General features: G+C 41.6%; 1 protein-coding gene across 1 annotated transcript in view; it reads right to left on the bottom strand.

Annotated features, from left to right (window-relative positions):
• Positions 1-2,086: 2,086 nt before the first annotated feature.
• The window catches only part of FDX1 (ferredoxin 1), a 43,835-nt gene continuing 28,272 nt past the window's right edge, over positions 2,087-17,649 (bottom strand). The window contains exons 3-4 of the mRNA XM_038418508.2: positions 12,913-13,042; positions 2,087-2,979 (exon numbers count right to left, since the gene is read on the bottom strand). Of these exons, the coding sequence (XP_038274436.1) occupies positions 2,865-2,979; positions 12,913-13,042 (245 nt within the window). The 3' untranslated portion in view covers positions 2,087-2,864. The remainder of the gene's footprint in view (positions 2,980-12,912; positions 13,043-17,649) is intronic.

Raw genomic sequence — 17,649 nt, 5'->3', positions numbered from 1 at the left:
ATTACTGGAGTGGACGATACTGGTAAGGATGACCCCAATCCTAGAGCCTGTAAGACCTCCTGAAAGGAAACACTGCTGGGCAGGACAAAGCTGCTCAGAGCCAATGCTTGCACTGACTACCCATATTGAGGCTGGCTTCCAGCAGAAGCTTAAAAGGCACACAGCTTTTATCAACTTGTCATCAGCCTGACACTTTTGCACAAGGACTCACTGCTGATGCTATCCAACCTAATTCAATGTGCCCAGACATTTCTACTCATTAGGGCAATGCTTTTGGACAGACCGTTCCATTATCTCGCAATTCAGGTTAGCAAAAAGTAGAGTCTGCACAATGGCTTCCCACAGAGATCAGTACTAGCACCATTCCTTTTTAAGGTCTGAAATGTTCTCCAGGGAAAAGGAACAAGAAATGTTAAAATGAAAGCCTTACTTAATACTTTATATTTCAAATGTTTTAACAGGTTTTCCTCAAGATACAAAGAATGTTTAATGGTGTGTTTGCCATGGTACTAAGCAGGCTGAGGTCTCTGTATACCAAACCATAGACCTTGCTTAACATTGTTTAATGTTGGACAGTGATGCGCCTATGTTCACACCTTTCACCCATTAAGTCTCCTGCCTCCCAGGTGAGTACCCTCACCACTGGGCTAAAAGTTTTGAGGGAAGCCCTCCTTCTCTGCCACCTCTTTTGTGTGGAACTAGGTGAGCTCACCTGCAAGACACGATCCAGTAAAACTACTGGATCAGGCGCTACATGCCAATTCGGCAGATGAATGACGATCTTCCCCTGGTTTGCACATCACACTGGAGCCTGGTTGGGAGAAAGGTGTCTTGATGCCATCAGGAAAGCTGCAGTGTATATGCACAGAGGCACAGACAGACACCTAGTGAGCTTTTTCTGCAGAAATGTAGGTGTCAAGTGAGTTTAGGCACTTACAGAGGTGAGTGTCAAGTGAGCAGAATTTTATGACTACCTGTGGAACCTACATTTCAGGGTTAGGCAAATAAAGTGTCAGGCACCTAAATCCCTTTGTGAATCTAGCTCACAGGGTTTAAGTGCTTTGAGGTCACCACAATGAAAAGAGCCTTGTACCTTAAATAAAACCTACTAAAAAGTTCAGTTTTCTACAGCACACGTAGACAGTATAACAAACGACATCCATTCTTGTGACCTGAATTGCAAGTGTGTTCTTAGTCAAAGTGTAAAGAGCTGCTATTCAATAAAATAAAATCAAAGTATTTTAAGTGATAGTACTGTAATACATAAAAGAATTCAGAGACGAGGAGGACAGTGTGACTCCCTTTGATACTATACTCCCACCATCCTACAATGTTATTCACAGAGCAGTAACAGAGGAAAAGACAGAGCTCAATATCTATTTATATTTTATCTTAAACATATTTCCCTAATTTACCTCTTTTTTGTTCTGCTTATGTCCCAATGAGGCTTCAGAATGAATATACTCCTGCTGTGTTTTGTCAGACCACTCAACCAAGTATTTTTTTGAAAATCCAAGTAAATGAGCTCTCTCATCCAAACTTATAGGATAAGGGATAAAATCCTACATAGATTAAAAATGGATTAGGTAATAAGAATCCCTATAATAAAAAAAGGTTAATGTAGAGGAGGACCCCTGAAATCAGAAGTAGAATGAGTGGTTTTGAAATATTTAGAAGAGAAGGAATTCCTTGGTTATGTAAAAAGATGTTGATTCACTATTAAGTCAATCCTGGGTAATAGACATGGCAAATTAAGTTTAAGTTACAGGTACTGCATAGTAAGAAAAGTAATTCTTTTTCACAGATAAAATGAAACACGAAAGAACCTTTTACATTAAAAAAAATCTAGGGGTCAGTGTTGATAGCTTAGATACTGCACCTGATGACTAACTATACTTAAGTACTCAAATGTAAATTAATATTAGGCTATATACAAAATAAAGATTTCATCCAAATCTTAAAATGACTTTATAAGCTAATGGTATGACCATTGTATTTCATGGTAGTTGACTCACCTAATAACGTATGCAATGAAAACTGAAAAGGTAAACAATGACGGTAAAAGCATGGAGTTTAAAAAAAACCCAAACCATATTGGAAAAAAAAAAATCTAGAAAGGGTCCAATATTTAGTAAGGACTTAGTCCTTTGCACACAGTAACTGTAGGATTTCCATAATGGGCAATGGGAAGATAAGGAAATTGCTATTATCAGGTATTAAAACACTATCAGCAGCAGGACTGGACTGGATGGAAATATCATCTCAACAATAGCTGTCATATTTTATCAAGATTTAGGATAGGCCAGCTCCACCCGTTTTCCTAATTACATTTCCAGTTGTTGTGAAGGCACCATACCATCAACCAGCACATTAGCTCTCTTTGAGATACACTTGTTTCTGTTCCACCACATGAAATACACAAGGAATTAAACAGAAACACAGTCTGTGCTACATTTGTCATCTGTCCAGCACCCTAATGTTTCTAGGCCTGAAACCCTAAAAACCAAATGGTTTTGAACCTATTAAAAAAAACAACAAAAAAAACCCTGCACTATTTTAGTGAAAAAGTCTGGTTTTCAAATACAGCTGAAAAAAAAAAAAAGACTTCTTTACATAAATAAATCCAGTAATGACTTCTCTGAGTATAATTTGGCCAACATTTTACAGTTCAGCTTTAACTTGTTAAAAAGTATTACCTCTTTTTAAGAATCAAAATAAGTGGTTTCATAAAGAAAATGAAAACAGAATTAACATTAATAGTCAAAAAATAACTCCCATGATTATGTGAGTTCACATTTAAACATTCAGAAATAAGTTATAAAAATAGTTAAAAATTTCATGAAAAGCTCCAAATAAGTTTTATTTTAGGAATTCTTGCTCATATCTATGGATTGTCTAGCGTCAGCAACAGCTTCAGGTACTCGAACAGTCATATTGTTCATAGATTTCTTCAAGCAGATCTGGCAGCCCAAACGTGATCTGTAACAAAGAACAACACTATGTTTAGTTCTAGCCATATACTTTATGCTGATGGTGTTATAACACTGCAGTCACAAAGCATGGGGTTTAAAATCTGATCTTTCAGAACCTAGTCACATGAGACTTAGTACCGTTTACCCTTCTCTCCCCCTCAAAAAAGTGCATTTGTAAAAGGCTGGCAGGCTGTAAATACTGTAGCATAAAGATGCAAAATAATACAGCTAAAACACATTTAATGTAGTCCTTAATGTGAACTGGTAGACTGTGTTATCTTAGAGGGAGGGAAATAGGTTTTTAATTTGTATGTAAGATTCTGATCCTGCAAGCTGCTCCACATGAGTAAACCATTATGTTCACTGAAATCAATGGGGTTCTGCCTGGGTGTATGCACATGATAGCTTTAAGGAGAGGGGTCTAAGTTTGAAAATCAGCAGCATGGGGTAGTTAAAACCTATGGAGCAGATTCTCAGCTAGCTTAAATTGTCATAGCTCCAATGAAGTCTTCAATGAACTATGACAATTTACACCATCTGAGAATCTGCACCACAGAACCTCTTCTAAGCTTATGTAACTGGTTTTAAATCACTAGTAATTTGAGATTTTCTCAAGTCGTTTATGTGACAAGTTGGTGTTCTCAAGTCCAGTTTCTAGTGGAAAGTCTAAATCACATTATATAGCAACTGGTATAAAAAAGGGCTACATTTTCTGATGATTCACTCAGATCACAACTGGTGAATAGTCACAGAACTATGCATGGGGGCGTGAAGGGAGAAAAATCAGCCTCAATTTGTACTTCTACCTATTCTTTAGCTAGGACCTCACTCTTCAATGTTGTCAATTCAGAAACTTTATTTAAAAAAAAAAACCAACAATAGAAATAGTGAAGTGAATAGATCTGGCACCCAAGTAGACTGAATGGAGTAAATATTTTCCACAGGTTATTAGGCTTTGCTTTTGTCCTTTTGATCCTTTGTCATACTCGGAAGCTCTCTCTCTCTCGCAATGCACCTTTCTTTTTTTTCCCCTGTCTCAGCCTCCTCATTTCCCTCTGCATATATCCTAAATAAAACTTCATTTAGCCTGCTCAAGATTAACCAAGGAAGACTATATTTTCCCAATGCTTTAACATCCACTCTCCTCATCCCTCCAGTCTAGTTTCTGCTCTCTCCACCTCATTAGAAGAAGTGCCCTCACTAATGACTATTTCCTAAGAGTCTTCTCTTCTTCTCAATCTCTTTGTTAGAGTGCTGTATCACCATATGCCATACTGAATGCTACTGACTGTGACACAGTGCCTCTTTTCTGTGGTCACGTGGCAGCAAGCAAAGAAAGGATTAGTGAGCAGGAAGAAAAAGTGAAAGGTCCATATGCCTTTGGATGGGGGGATGACATGCTGAAGCTGTTATCAGATGTACTCTAAACAGAAGTAATGAACAGTCCAGAGCTCTACAATAATAGTAAATAATCCAGAATAAAAAGGAACCCGAGTTTCCAAGGGAGAAATGCGATTCTGTTCTGCCCAAATGGACAATCTTTTCTATTTAGCTTCACGTATCAATTTTGTGATGCCTTTTCTGCTTTGGATCAAAATGCTGATACCAGCAAAACAGCTCCTTTTCACTACAATCAACTACCCAGCATCCATGCTGAGAGATGCAGTGAAGTTGGTTTGGGATGAAGGATCTGTCCATTGTTCTGGGAAATTGTGTGCAGGATCTGAGGTAACGTTACTGATGGTCAGATAAAGATAGCTCAGAAGATCTGGATACCAAGATTGCTTAGGGACGTCTAGTGCTATTAGGATCATTAACTATCTTGCCTAAGCTTTCTCAATATTAGAGGGATTGGTGAGGAAAGCATCTAATTGAGAACCAGGGCTCACATGAACATGCATACACATCCTCTCCCCTGAACATAAATTTGGGCAATGTTTATTTCTGTTGCAAATAAATCCACGACCCTATTTGCAGAAAACGTGAATGACTTGAGTCCTTGATTCCCATGTGATTGCATATGGACAATAGCCTACTCAGGTAATCTGCTAGGGTGTTTTGTAATCCCAGAAGGTTCAGAGCTACTGAAGTGATTTGATGCCCACTGCACCAATTTGATAGCTGAATCACTTCTTGGCAAAGGGTGGACAACTGAACTCCTCAAGTGGAGGTGCTGATTTTACCAGAGTCCCATGGTAAGGCATAAGGAACTCCCTCAACTGTACTGTGGAAATGCTCGGTGCCTGAGTCGAGGTAGTAGCCAGTACGAAGGAGCATGTCCTCGCATAACAGTACTGACTCAGGAAGCATCGTACCATGAGATCACTCAATACCGTGAATTCAGAGGCAAGAAGGTTGGTATCCCAAATAGGACACTAGATATTAATGGCACTAGGGTGGAAGATACGGATACTGAAAAGACTGGTTCCAGTACCGAGAGCACCAATTATGGTATCACAATTTCAGTACAGACAGGCTGAAACTGTTCCTTAGACAGTACCACAACTCAGTCACTGGAGTCTGAGGATGCCAGACGCATTTTGGGACACATGGTATTCTTGGAGTAAAATAAAAGACTAGCGGCACAGCTGTGTTTATCCCAGGTCAGCTGACTTGGGCTTGTAGGGCTCGGGCTGCAGGGCTAAAAACTGCTGTGTAGATATTCAGGCTTAGGCTGGAGCCCAAGCTCTGGGACCCTCCTCCCTCACAGGGGCCCAGAGCTCAGGCTCCAGCCCAAGGCTAAACATTTATATAGCAATTTTACAGAGCCACAGCTGGAGTCACCTGACCCGGGCCAGCTGCAGGGGTTTAACTGCTGTGTAGACGTACTCTTAGAGGCAGTAAAATAAGGTGATTTGAGCCTCTTTTTCTTAGCAGCTCCCTTAGAAGGTGACCTCTTTCTATGCTTTCCCAGAGCAGTGCTTTCTCATACCCTTCTCAGTAGCCGACAACAAAGACCTGAAGGCAGGAACACTGGATAGTCTTTTCAGGAGCAGGAGCCTGGGTGCTATCAATGGAAGAAGAGCTTACCAAAACACATTCAGAGGAAACCTGCTCTGTTCCACAAGAGTCTTGTTTATCCAGATCAAAAAAAGGTCTTACTAGACAACTCCATGAGAAGAGCTGTTTAGGAGAGCTTCTCTTGCCTCTGTATTCAGTTAGAAAACAATCTGCAGATTGGATATTTTTCAGGGATATGCCCTTTCCCAGACAAAACAGAGACATCTGATATCTATCACTTAGGGGCATAGCTCCCTCATAAGAGGGGCAATATTTAAGACTGGGATATTTGAGCTTAGCCATAAGTACTGAAGACCAGTATTGGATATAAGAAAAACAAAAACCCTATGTTAACTACCTACACAATGATCTAAATATAATGTAACTAAGGGATAACTGGAGGTAGCCAAGTAGGCAACAAATAGAAAAATTGCTCACAGTTCCATCTCGCAGCTATGAGCCGTAGAAAGGTATTGAGGGAAGTTTGGCCTTACCCTGCCCTTTATGCTCTTGAATGGGAGGGTGAAAGGGTACTCAGGGCACACACATGACCCCCACGGACACTGCTAGCCAAAAGATTGCGACCTGAAGTGCATGGAGTATATATGCAACTGGGGAAGAATACATAAAAACAATCATCTGAAGAACTACTGATAGTCTAAATACTGAAGCCAGTGTTTGAGGCTTTCAGCTGTGCTTTTACTCAATTAGTTTGGCTTTTACTCTTTATTTAAAAAGCTAAGTTTGGAAAACAAAACAGGTAGTTCATCTCTAATAATAAAATGTGAAAGTAAAACACCATTTCAGCTGCTGATAAGCACTACTGAAAGCCTAGCTGGCTAGTAGTTTTAATTTTGAAACCTGGGCTGGGGGGAGGAACAGAGCATCAAGAGAATTCCTAAAACCTTTTAAAACACACACACACACACACACACACACACCCCCTCCCCCCATAATTAGCAAGGCACTCCAAATGTAAGAGTTTGGTTTGTAATTATAGCTACAAGTTCTAGTGCCAAAATTGCAAGAGCAAAAAGGTGCATTTCTTTATGTAACAACGGTTATAAATAATTGAAAATAATTTAAAAATATATGCATAGAAGCAGAACTTCAGACAAAGACGACATGAAGTTATATATTCAGTGGTGATTGGTGGAGCTATAGAGTCGTTTTCCTCTGCATACCAAGGAGTTTGATGATGCAAACCTCTCCCATCCATCTGTGATTACTTGTAATGATTTCCAGGGTCAGTTGTGCTGTTAATAAATATTTTCTCTTTACACTCAGCAGTATAACGGAGAAAGAAAGCATATAAAGCAAGGAATTCTGGGTTATAATTGGGGCTTGTGGGCAATGTTGTAACTCCTCACTTAACGTTTTAGTTCTGTTCCTGAAAAATGCTACTTTAAACGAAACTATGTTAAGCGAATCCAATTTCCCCATAAGAATTAATGTAAATGGGGCAAGTTGTAAAGTTGTAATGTAAAGTTCCAAGGCAGAGGGCAGGAGCAGCACAGGGCAGTGGTGGAAGGGACAGATGAACTGCCCGGCAATTCATAGCCTGCTGGGTGGCTGCTGCACAGGGAACTTAGGGGAACTAATGGGGGGCTGCCGGTCCATCCTGGTTCCAAGCCCCCACCAACTCGCTCCAACGGGCTGCTCTTTCTGCAAGCAGTGGACAAAGCAGGCGGCTGCCAAACAACGTTATATGCCCAACTTTAAAACAAGCATGTTCCCTAATTGATCAGCAATGTAACAACGAACCAATGTTAACCAGGACGACTTTAAGTGAGGAGTTACTGTACTGCAACAGAAGTCATATCAGTTTCACTTAAGGACTGAGGGGAAACAAACATCTATAAAAACAGCATTTCATAATGTTCTTCCTATAATTTAGCAATACCATTAGCAAGATAATTTTCAAGTTCATTCACAAATAAAGGCATTTATTAAGACACCACTTTTTAAGAGACTAAGAGACACCTGACATGTCAAAAAAGTTACCTCCAGCATCAATAAAAACATCAATTTTACATGTGCGACCTTCCACATAGGACCAACATTAACTTTATTCACGTTGCATCTATTTCAAATATACTGATTTTTGCAGCGCCAACCTACAGACAGTCTCTCTGACTTTAGCCTAGTTTCACTGGAACAAAAGTAACTAACTCCACTAAAACAGTCCCTGCCACCAATTACAGTAACTCTGATGCTAAGATTCACTAACTCAGTTCATTTACTCATTACATGAGAAATCCAGCTCCAATTACTAGAGCAACAATTCAGAACCAGCAAAGATATTCAAAGGAGCCAGACATTCATTAGCACAACAAATCATTCTGCTATCTTAATAAAAATATCCTGCAAATTATTCTCTCTCTTTTGGTTTGCTGGAACAAAAAGATTTTTTTTTTAAATGAAAAAAGCTTCTTTGTTTAGGAAAGACTCCCATTTGAGGATGATTTTATGGACTGGTTTCGTGAAGAGACAGAACAGGTAAATTAATGAGTTCTATTAATTTAATTTTGAAAGACAACACAGGTGAAATTTAACCCTTATATCAATGGAATATCAGTATATCCCTGGAGGTGAACTGCACTTCAGAGAAATGGGCTCATAATGATGATCAGAAGAAGGTGGTATCCTTTCCCATGCTTTACTGAGGTAGCTAGAGCAAACGTAAGTTAGGGTGGCAATACGAGGACACTTGTTCTTCACTCCAACTAGATGAATATATTATAATATTCAAGGTTAAAGATTAACACCAACTAGTAACTTTATTTTGAATTTGAGAGACTAACAACTTTCGGAAGATTCATCCTCAAAAATCCACCTGGTGGGTTAAATCAGCAATGTTCTTTATATTAAATAAAAACAAGCAGGCTAAATGTCCTTCTCAGTCTAATGTTACTTATTTGCCAATCTTCACTAGAGGGCAGTATTCAGAGTAGCAGCCGTGTTAGTCTGTATTCGCAAAAAGAAAAGGAGTACTTGTGGCACCTTAGAGACTAACAAATTTATTAGAGCATAAGCTTTCGTGAGCTACAGCTCACTTCAAGTCAATCTCAGCCTGGACCAGTCCACACAAGAGATCCACTTCCTGGACACTACGGTGCTAATAAGCGATGGTCACATAAACACCACCCTATATCGGAAACCTACTGACCGCTATTCCTACCTACATGCCTCTAGCTTTCATCCAGATCATACCACTCTATCCATTGTCTACAGCCAAGCGCTACGATATAACCGCATTTGCTCCAACCCCTCAGACAGAGACAAACACCTACAAGATCTCTATCATGCATTCCTACAACTACAATACCCACCTGCTGAAGTGAAGAAACAGATTGACAGAGCCAGAAGAGTACCCAGAAGTCACCTACTACAGGACAGGCCCAACAAAGAAAACAACAGAACGCCACTAGCCATCACCTTCGGCCCCCAACTAAAACCTCTCCAACGCATCATCAAGGATCTACAACCTATCCTGAAGGACGACCCATCATTCTCACAGATCTTGGGAGACAGACCAGTCCTTGCTTACAGACAGCCCCCCAATCTGAAGCAAATACTCACCAGCAACCACACACCACACAAAAGAACCACTAACCCAGGAACCTATCCTTGCAACAAAGCCCGTTGCCAACTCTGTCCATATATCTATTCAGGGGATACCATCATAGGGCCTAATCACATCAGCCACACTATCAGAGGCTCGTTCACCTGCGCATCTACCAATGTGATATATGCCATCATGTGCCAGCAATGCCCCTCTGCCATGTACATTGGCCAAACTGGACAGTCTCTACGTAAAAGAATGAATGGACACAAATCAGACGTCAAGAATTATAACATTCAAAAACCAGTTGGAGAACACTTCAATCTCTCTGGTCACTCGATCACAGACCTAAGAGTGGCTATACTTCAACAAAAAAGCTTCAAAAACAGACTCCAACGAGAGACTGCTGAATTGGAATTAATTTGCAAACTGGATACAATTAACTTAGGCTTGAATAGAGACTGGGAATGGATGAGTCATTACACAAAGTAAAACTATTTCCCCATGGTATTTCTCCCTCCCCCCCCCCCCCCACTGTTCCTCTGATATTCTTGTTAACTGCTGGAATTAGCCTACCTTGCTTGTCACCATGAAAGGTTTTCCTCCTTTCCCCCCCTGCTGCTGGTGATGGCTTATCTTAAGTGATCACTCTCCTTACAGTGTGTATGATAAGCCCCTTGTTTCATGTTCTCTGTGTGTGTGTATATAAATCTCTCCTCTGCTTTTTCCACCAAATGCATCCGATGAAGTGAGCTGTAGCTCACGAAAGCTTATGCTCTAATAAATTTGTTAGTCTCTAAGGTGCCACGGGTACTCCTTTTCTTTTTGCGAATACAGACTAACACGGCTGCTACTCTGAAACCTGTCATTAAGGTGCCACAAGTACTCCTTTTCTTTAACTCTGAGAACATCATAGGTGTCTGCTTTAAACAGGGATATAATTTAAGATATAAATTGATCTCAAGTTGGTTGCAAGTTCTTTGGGACAGGGACTGTTTGTCTGTACGGTGCACAGCATAACAGAGCCCCAATCTGATGCGTACACTGTAATGAAAATATTTAACAGATTTCTCATTAAGTTCCTCTATCAATACTTTTAGAGTCTTTGTGAATGGTTCAAACAATTATCTTTAACCAAATATATTCTCCTTGCGGAAACTTTCCCAGTCTAGAGATTCACCTGTGAGGAAAACCTATGCATAATATAATCCTAGCAAAGTTAGCAGGCTTCTCTCTCTACCTAACAATTATATCACCGTAACAGGCCAGACAACGTATAGCAAATGCAACAGAAGACATAAAAGTTCTGTCCTATTGTTGGTCTGGTCACCCAGAAAAAGTCACCCTCTTGAGTAGACCATAGCATCCTTGGCCAGAGAAGCAATAGCTATGACAGGTAAACTGATGAAGTATAGCTTGCTTTAGAAACTCTGAAACTTCACCATCTTGCTTCCTCTCATTCAGATAATTTTTTTTATTTAAACTGCCTGAGCTATCTGTTTGGCATTCTGCTCCTTAGTCATTAAAAGAACATTGCTCTAAAGCCTTAAATAAAAGGTGGTTAAATCAAAAACATATGGTCTTGGAACATTCTTTCCGGAGTCTGTTCCCCAAATAGCTCTGGCCCAGAGTCTAAAGTACCTCTTTCTCAGTGGAGGAAGTAAACAGAGGTGGTAAGGGTGAAGTAACTATGTTTAACAGTCTTACATTTTCTTCATCCTTTCTTTTTAATTTTCTGTTTAGGGAAGGGGATGGGGAGGAGGATGAAGGAAAGGAAGCAAAACCAACTCTCTCATAGCTTAATATCTTAGTTAGGAGACAAATCCTAGAAACAAACAGCAATTAAAAAAAAAATATTTGGCTGACCAAAAGCCAGGCAGAGGGTGGGGAAATGTCTCTGACTAATTCAGAAGTCACAGTGATTGCAGGGAGGAAGGATGCTTGAATTAGACCCACCTCTTTGCAGAATCAAAAAACTTTTTGGGATACATCCAAAGCCCACTGGGGGGGAGCAGGAGGAGAAAACAAAAAACAAAAACAAAAACAAAAAAAATCAATGGAAAGATTCCCAAAGACATCAATGGGCTCTGAATGAGGCCTTTTGTGAGGCCCACCTCAGATAGAATTAGGCCTTTAAAACAATTAATGAAGTGCTTGTCTACCATGTTCTCCTCTCTTTGAGTCTTCACAAGGAAAAGCTGATCATTTAACAGCCTTTGACAGTTGGGAAAATGTATTCATATGTGTAGAGCCCTGCGCAGATATAAATTTATATCCGCAGAATCGGAGGGCTCTCCTGAGAACTGCAGTGGTGAAAGGAGAATGTGGGGCCACTGCTCTCAGGAGCCAGCATGCCCCTGCCTGCAGCCCTGCCCCGTCCCTTCCACGCAGTTGTCTGCGTCTCCTGTCTGGGGGCATGAGTGCCACTTGAACACAAGAGTGCGATCAGGGACAGCTGCCAGTGAGCCTGGTGCCCATCCCAGTGGTCGGGACTGGGGTGCTACAGCTGTTGGCATGGAGCACTGGTCGTGGCCCCATGTTCTGCTCCTTTCACTGTTGCAGTTCCTGGGAGAACCCTATGGCTCCACGGATACGGATTTAAATTTGTATGCGTGCAGGGCTCTACATATATGGAGGTAGTGGGAGAGGGAGTTGATTTGCAGCTTCTCCAAAATAGCTCTTTAAGGGGTAGTTGTCTCCGTCAATGGGTAGTACACAATTCCTCAGTATGGGTAAATGACTTAACCCCACACGTTGAGCACAAAGACTTTTTTTTAAAAACTTCCTTGGGCTTTTTGAAGCACTGTATTAAAAAGAGAGCTTGTCTTTGTTCACCTGAATGCTATAACAGACTAACACTAGAAAAGGTTAACAGGAAAAGGTTTTCGGCAGACAGACAAAGAAACTTGCTTAAAACTAAACAACAATCAAATGTTTTTTGCTTTTGCTTTTATAGATGGCTGCTAATTACCTGTTCCAAAATGGCAACATGCTGTTGTTCAGAACCTCTACATACAAGGTTAATATGGTCCAGAAAAGCAGAAGAAAGAAAATAAACAAGAGAGCAGTAGCAGAACTATTAGTAGGATGCTTTGTTTATACTGAGCTACATGACAGCTCTGTACAAGATCATCTGTACACTGAAAGGATACTACTGAGGACTGGCAAACAGTCTTTAGTTTGGCACAGGTGCCACCTATATAGTAAACTTCAGCTAACAAAGAAAATCTAACCTAATATTCCTTTCTATGTAATGGATCCCAACTATTTATTCTCATTTGATTAAGTCATTCTAGCAACATTTAATTCTTTTCTGCCCCTTTCTCCATCCCTTTCTTTCAGCCCGCTGGCATACTTGAAAAGTCTGTGCCTTACGTTTCTGTCAGTCCATAGGCTAGGTCCAGCATGTCCATCTCCTCATCAGTAATTGCATCTAATTTCTCAAATATGTGATCTTCAAAGATTAAGTGGCAAGTGGAGCAGGCCAATGTTCCTTCACATGCACCTGCAAGACAGACAAAAGTTTAATAGAAATACTGAGTTTTATATAAAAAGAAAAGGAGTACTTGTGGCACCTTAGAGACTAACAAATTTATTTTAGCATAAGCTTTCTTGAGCTACAGCTCATGCTCAAATTAACAAATTCTTGTGTTAATCAGAAGTCCTATTAGGCAGCATAGAGAGCATTACTTGATCCATCCACTTTTTCCTCAGACATCATAAGCCACATGTACAAATATATTTACTGTAGTTTTGTTGAATTTATGCATCCAGTGTGAAAAGAAGAAACTGAACTATAAGGCAGGGCTAAAGAATAAGAAGTACCCTATCACAGGAATGTGAATGTTACTTAAAAAGACTTAAAATGTGATATTTATATCTTATTTCAAATATATAAAGGGCTTAAAAAATTCACTCAGTGCCCACCAGCCCAAAGAATAAGCCTAGTAACCAGAATGCTTCCAACACCAATATGGTCGTGGCCCTCAAAGCAAAACCCATTTTGATAATTAAGTCCTTCTGGTAACATCTTTCCACATTGTATCAGTATCTCCTGGACTTGCCAAGAACAGTCCTCATCCATGGTACTCCAGACAAAAATCCATGCTGTCAGATGCTACTATTTCAGGTCTGAATGGATTATCTGACTATGGTGCTGTGAAATCAAGTCCAGGCAGTCTAGGAGCTGAATGAATATCTGGAGCAGGTCTGTCAGCCAAAACTGCTGGGAATGAGTAGGGGAGCTATGAGGAGGATTGTGGCTCTGTGTGGTTTAAACTATGAATAGTGCCCTGGGAAGATTGTTGAAAAGGCATATAGGAGGTTTTGACTCCATTACAGAAGGAAGGTTTTCCGATAACAATCCTCTGGGCTCCTCCTACCCCCTCTGGAAGAAAGGTTCAGATTCCTGATATTCTCTTCAGTGCCAAACTGGTCTTTCACAGGAATTCCCTCCTTCCCCCCAACAATGGAATTAATCAGCTCTATGATGGTTCACAAGTGACCCTTTGTGACTGGTAACAGATTTTCTGCTCAAAAAGTCCACCAAATTGTTGTTGACTTCCAAGAGACGACCCTTGGAGTAATCCCATATCAGTGGCACCATGTTCACAGCTTGGTGACTTCCAGTCAGAGGGATGATGAGCAGGCTCCTCCTTGCTTTTTTATGTAGTGCATCACAGATGTGTTGTCTGTCAGGATCTACACCAGGGAATTTCAAAGGACACTTGGGAATGCCATACACACTACCCTGATGCTTCGAGTTCCAGGACATTTTTGTGAAGTCCAATGTCTTCTGGGGGACCAGGTCCCTTGCACTGGATCAGATGGACTCCCTAGCCTGTGTGATACATCCACAATTATTGTCCTTATAAAGGAGGGGGCAGAGAACGGTACACTTCCTCATATGTTTTTGGGTTCTAGCTACCATCTCAGCTCTTCAATGACATGAGGTGGTACTAAGACCTTGTTATTCATCTTTCTCCAGGGAGTAGACTGACCTGAGCCAGAGTTGAAGGAGCAGCAGGTGGAGTCTGGTAAGTGATGTTACATACATAAATGCCGACGTATAGCCTAACACCCTAAGGAAGTCTGTACCATCATGGTCTGGTTTGATTTTATTTCAAGTAATAGTAATTGCACTAGCAGGAATCTGTCTTCAGGGAGATACACGCTTTCAGACCTGAAGACTCAATCATAGCTCCTATGAGTGCTATCGTCTGTGATGGGATATGAGAAGATATTTTGATAGTTCACCAGCAGGGCTAGTTAGGCTAACCGAGAGTGTGTGCATAAGTGCATATTCTAGACTTGCCACTGTCTCCTGCTGGGATCTGCCTCTGATCACCCAACCATCCAGAAAAGGATACATAAAAATGCCCCTACTGCTCATGTGGGCCACCACTATTGCTAAGAATTCTATGAAGACTGAGAGCCATGGAGAGTGTACATGGCAGTACCTTGTACAGATATGATTTGGCTGCACTGTAAATATGAGGTACTTCCTCTGGCCCCACTATGAATATGAGGTACTTCCTCGGGTACCTCTCTCTGGTGGAGAGAGATGTGGAAATATGCATCCTGTAAGTCAACAGGAATGACTCAGTCTTGAGCCTGAAGAGATAATTACCATCCTGAATCAGAGGTAGCATATGTATTTGTTCATTCCTACCCATATCTTAGATATGGGACAAAGACACTTTCTTCTTTGGGATAAGGAAATACCAGGAGTAGGAGCCTCTTCCCCTATATTCCTGAGGTACTTTCTCTGTGGTATCTAGAGGAAGCAACGAGGAGGCCACTTCTTTTTGTGATGAGCTTGTGAGAAGAGGTTGGAAATGAATGGGGTAGCCCTGGATGAGGATATCCACCAGCTGCTTGTCAGCTGTGATAGTAGTCCAAGTCTGGTGGAAGGGGGCAAGGTGGTGGTAAGTGCTAAAATGGCTTTCATGTGGCTCTCAACATTCCTACCAAACCTGTCACCTCCTTTGTGACCAAAGGAGCACAAAAAAAAAAATGGGGTCTCCTGGAATACTGGGGCCTTTTCCTCTCAGGTACATGGGCTGTAAACACTGGGAGTAGGACTGTGTCCTCTGCTGAAATTGGGTTTTATTTGGCTTTTATAGGGCCCGGTGTGTAAATTCCCAAGAAATGTAGAATGGACTGAGAGGCTTTTAGTGAATGGAGCACTTCATCTGTTCTGCTTCTAAAGAGCTCCATCCCTTCAAAGGGCAAGTCCTCTATGGTGGCTTGACCTCTTTTGAGATGCCTGATGCTAACAGCAATGAGGATCTTATCATCTTGATGGCTGTAACCATGGCCCATGAGGCAGCATCATATACATCCTTGGCTGTTTGTAACATTGTTCTGGCCACCATCTGACCCTTCTTTGTAATCTTTCTATCCACAATTCCACAGGAGAATAGGGAGGAACTGAAAGGGAGCGACTCTTTCCTAGATGAAGTAGTTGTACGTTGCAAACAGGGCCTGATAGGTTGCAATGCAGATCTGCAACAAAGTGGAGGAATGTGCCTTGCGCCTGAAGATATCCAGTTTTTTAATCTTTTTTTTATTTCAGGGTACCCTTCGTGGAGCACCTTGTACTGCCAACACCAGAGACTCTGGATTTAAGCCAGTACATAAGTGTTTAAAACCCTCTGGAAGGAGCTGGTAACTTTTTCCATTTGTTTACAGGTGCCAAACAGAGTGGCTGGGGCCTGACGAAGTCCCTTCGCTGGCTCAGGTATGCAGTACACAGGGACAAAGGCAGGTGACAGGATCCCCTGTTGATCAGCAGGGCAATCATGCCAGGGTTCATAGAACTCAGTATGCCAAATAGCTTGTGGGACTTAACTTGTACCACCATTGTTTCAGTGATTATTATTATTATTATTATTTGTACGAGACATGAAGAAGCCATGGATGGCTGGATTAAAAGAGATGAAATCGGTGTTCCAGAGACAGCGCCATGGATGGTGAGGGAGGGGAGAAGTGTGGGGTTAGGAATGGTGGCATGAGGGAGAGGAGACGGTGGCAGGGACAGCTGTGGGAGATGGAGAAGATGGACATAGTGGGATGGCCAACGTTGGGGCAAACATTACCAAAGGAAGGAGGTGGCCAAGGGCCTTGGATTTAGAACTGGAGATCCTGGTATGCCTGGAAGTGATCAGCTGTTGGTACTGGAACCAATAGCACTGCCTCCATTTCATCTAGTGACAATGTTGATGGAGGTTTCTGCTGTCCCTCTGTTGCCTGCTCCTGGAGGCTGACATCAAGCTTTGATGTGGATGGGCTGGCTAACTATGCTGCTGGAAAGCAAGATCTGCTCCAGAACTTACATGATGATAGTTTGCAATCAGGCCAAAAAGGCCAAGAAGGTGTGCTGTAAGGATACTGGGTCAGGTTGCAGATGGGTGATCCAGTGCTGCTCAAGTCTCACTTGAGGTGGGGCCTGAAATGGGGGTCGCTAGAAATCTTCCTGGGGATGCTCTCCAAAAAGATGGAGAAAAGGGATCCCTATCCAATGTGGTAAAATTGGTGAGAAGTATCCTTCCTCAAACAGGGGGGTTGGAGAGCGATACAGCCTCAGTGCCAGCTGCAGCTTCTGGTGTAGACGATGCATCTGGCTCCTCTACAGCAACGTTATGATTTGATGAACTGATCTACAACTTATGAATTGTGGTTGATCAGATGAAATTATGCAGTTGTTACCATGAAAATTGCTGCGTCATATATGACCTCTGTCTTTGTGTATCCACCACTGCTGAAAAATATTTTAGCATAACTCCCAGGCCTGGGATAATAGCCAATTGTTAAGGACCTATCAGTATCTGGGGCAAACAATTTTCTCCAACTTATCTGCAGGTAGGAGATACTGCAAATAATGGAAATTCCCCAAGAAGGACAAAGAGATGGGGGTGATAAAGCAGGAGGTTATAAACAGACTCAGGAGGGAAGACTGGGACCCACAAGGGAACAGACCAAGGAAAGAAAAGAGTAGGTCGGAGAGAGGCTCTATGTTTCAGAACCCATGTCAGGCACTGCCCCTGTAGGACACTGGAAAGCCCCAGATGACTCTGACCCCGCCCAAAAAATACTCTGAAGCTATGACAA

Source organism: Dermochelys coriacea, chromosome 1 (assembly GCF_009764565.3).
Source record: "Dermochelys coriacea isolate rDerCor1 chromosome 1, rDerCor1.pri.v4, whole genome shotgun sequence".
NCBI lineage: Eukaryota > Metazoa > Chordata > Testudines > Dermochelyidae > Dermochelys > Dermochelys coriacea.
The sequence above is the reverse complement of the archived record's forward strand: the minus strand, read 5'-3'. Positions and strand labels throughout refer to the sequence as shown.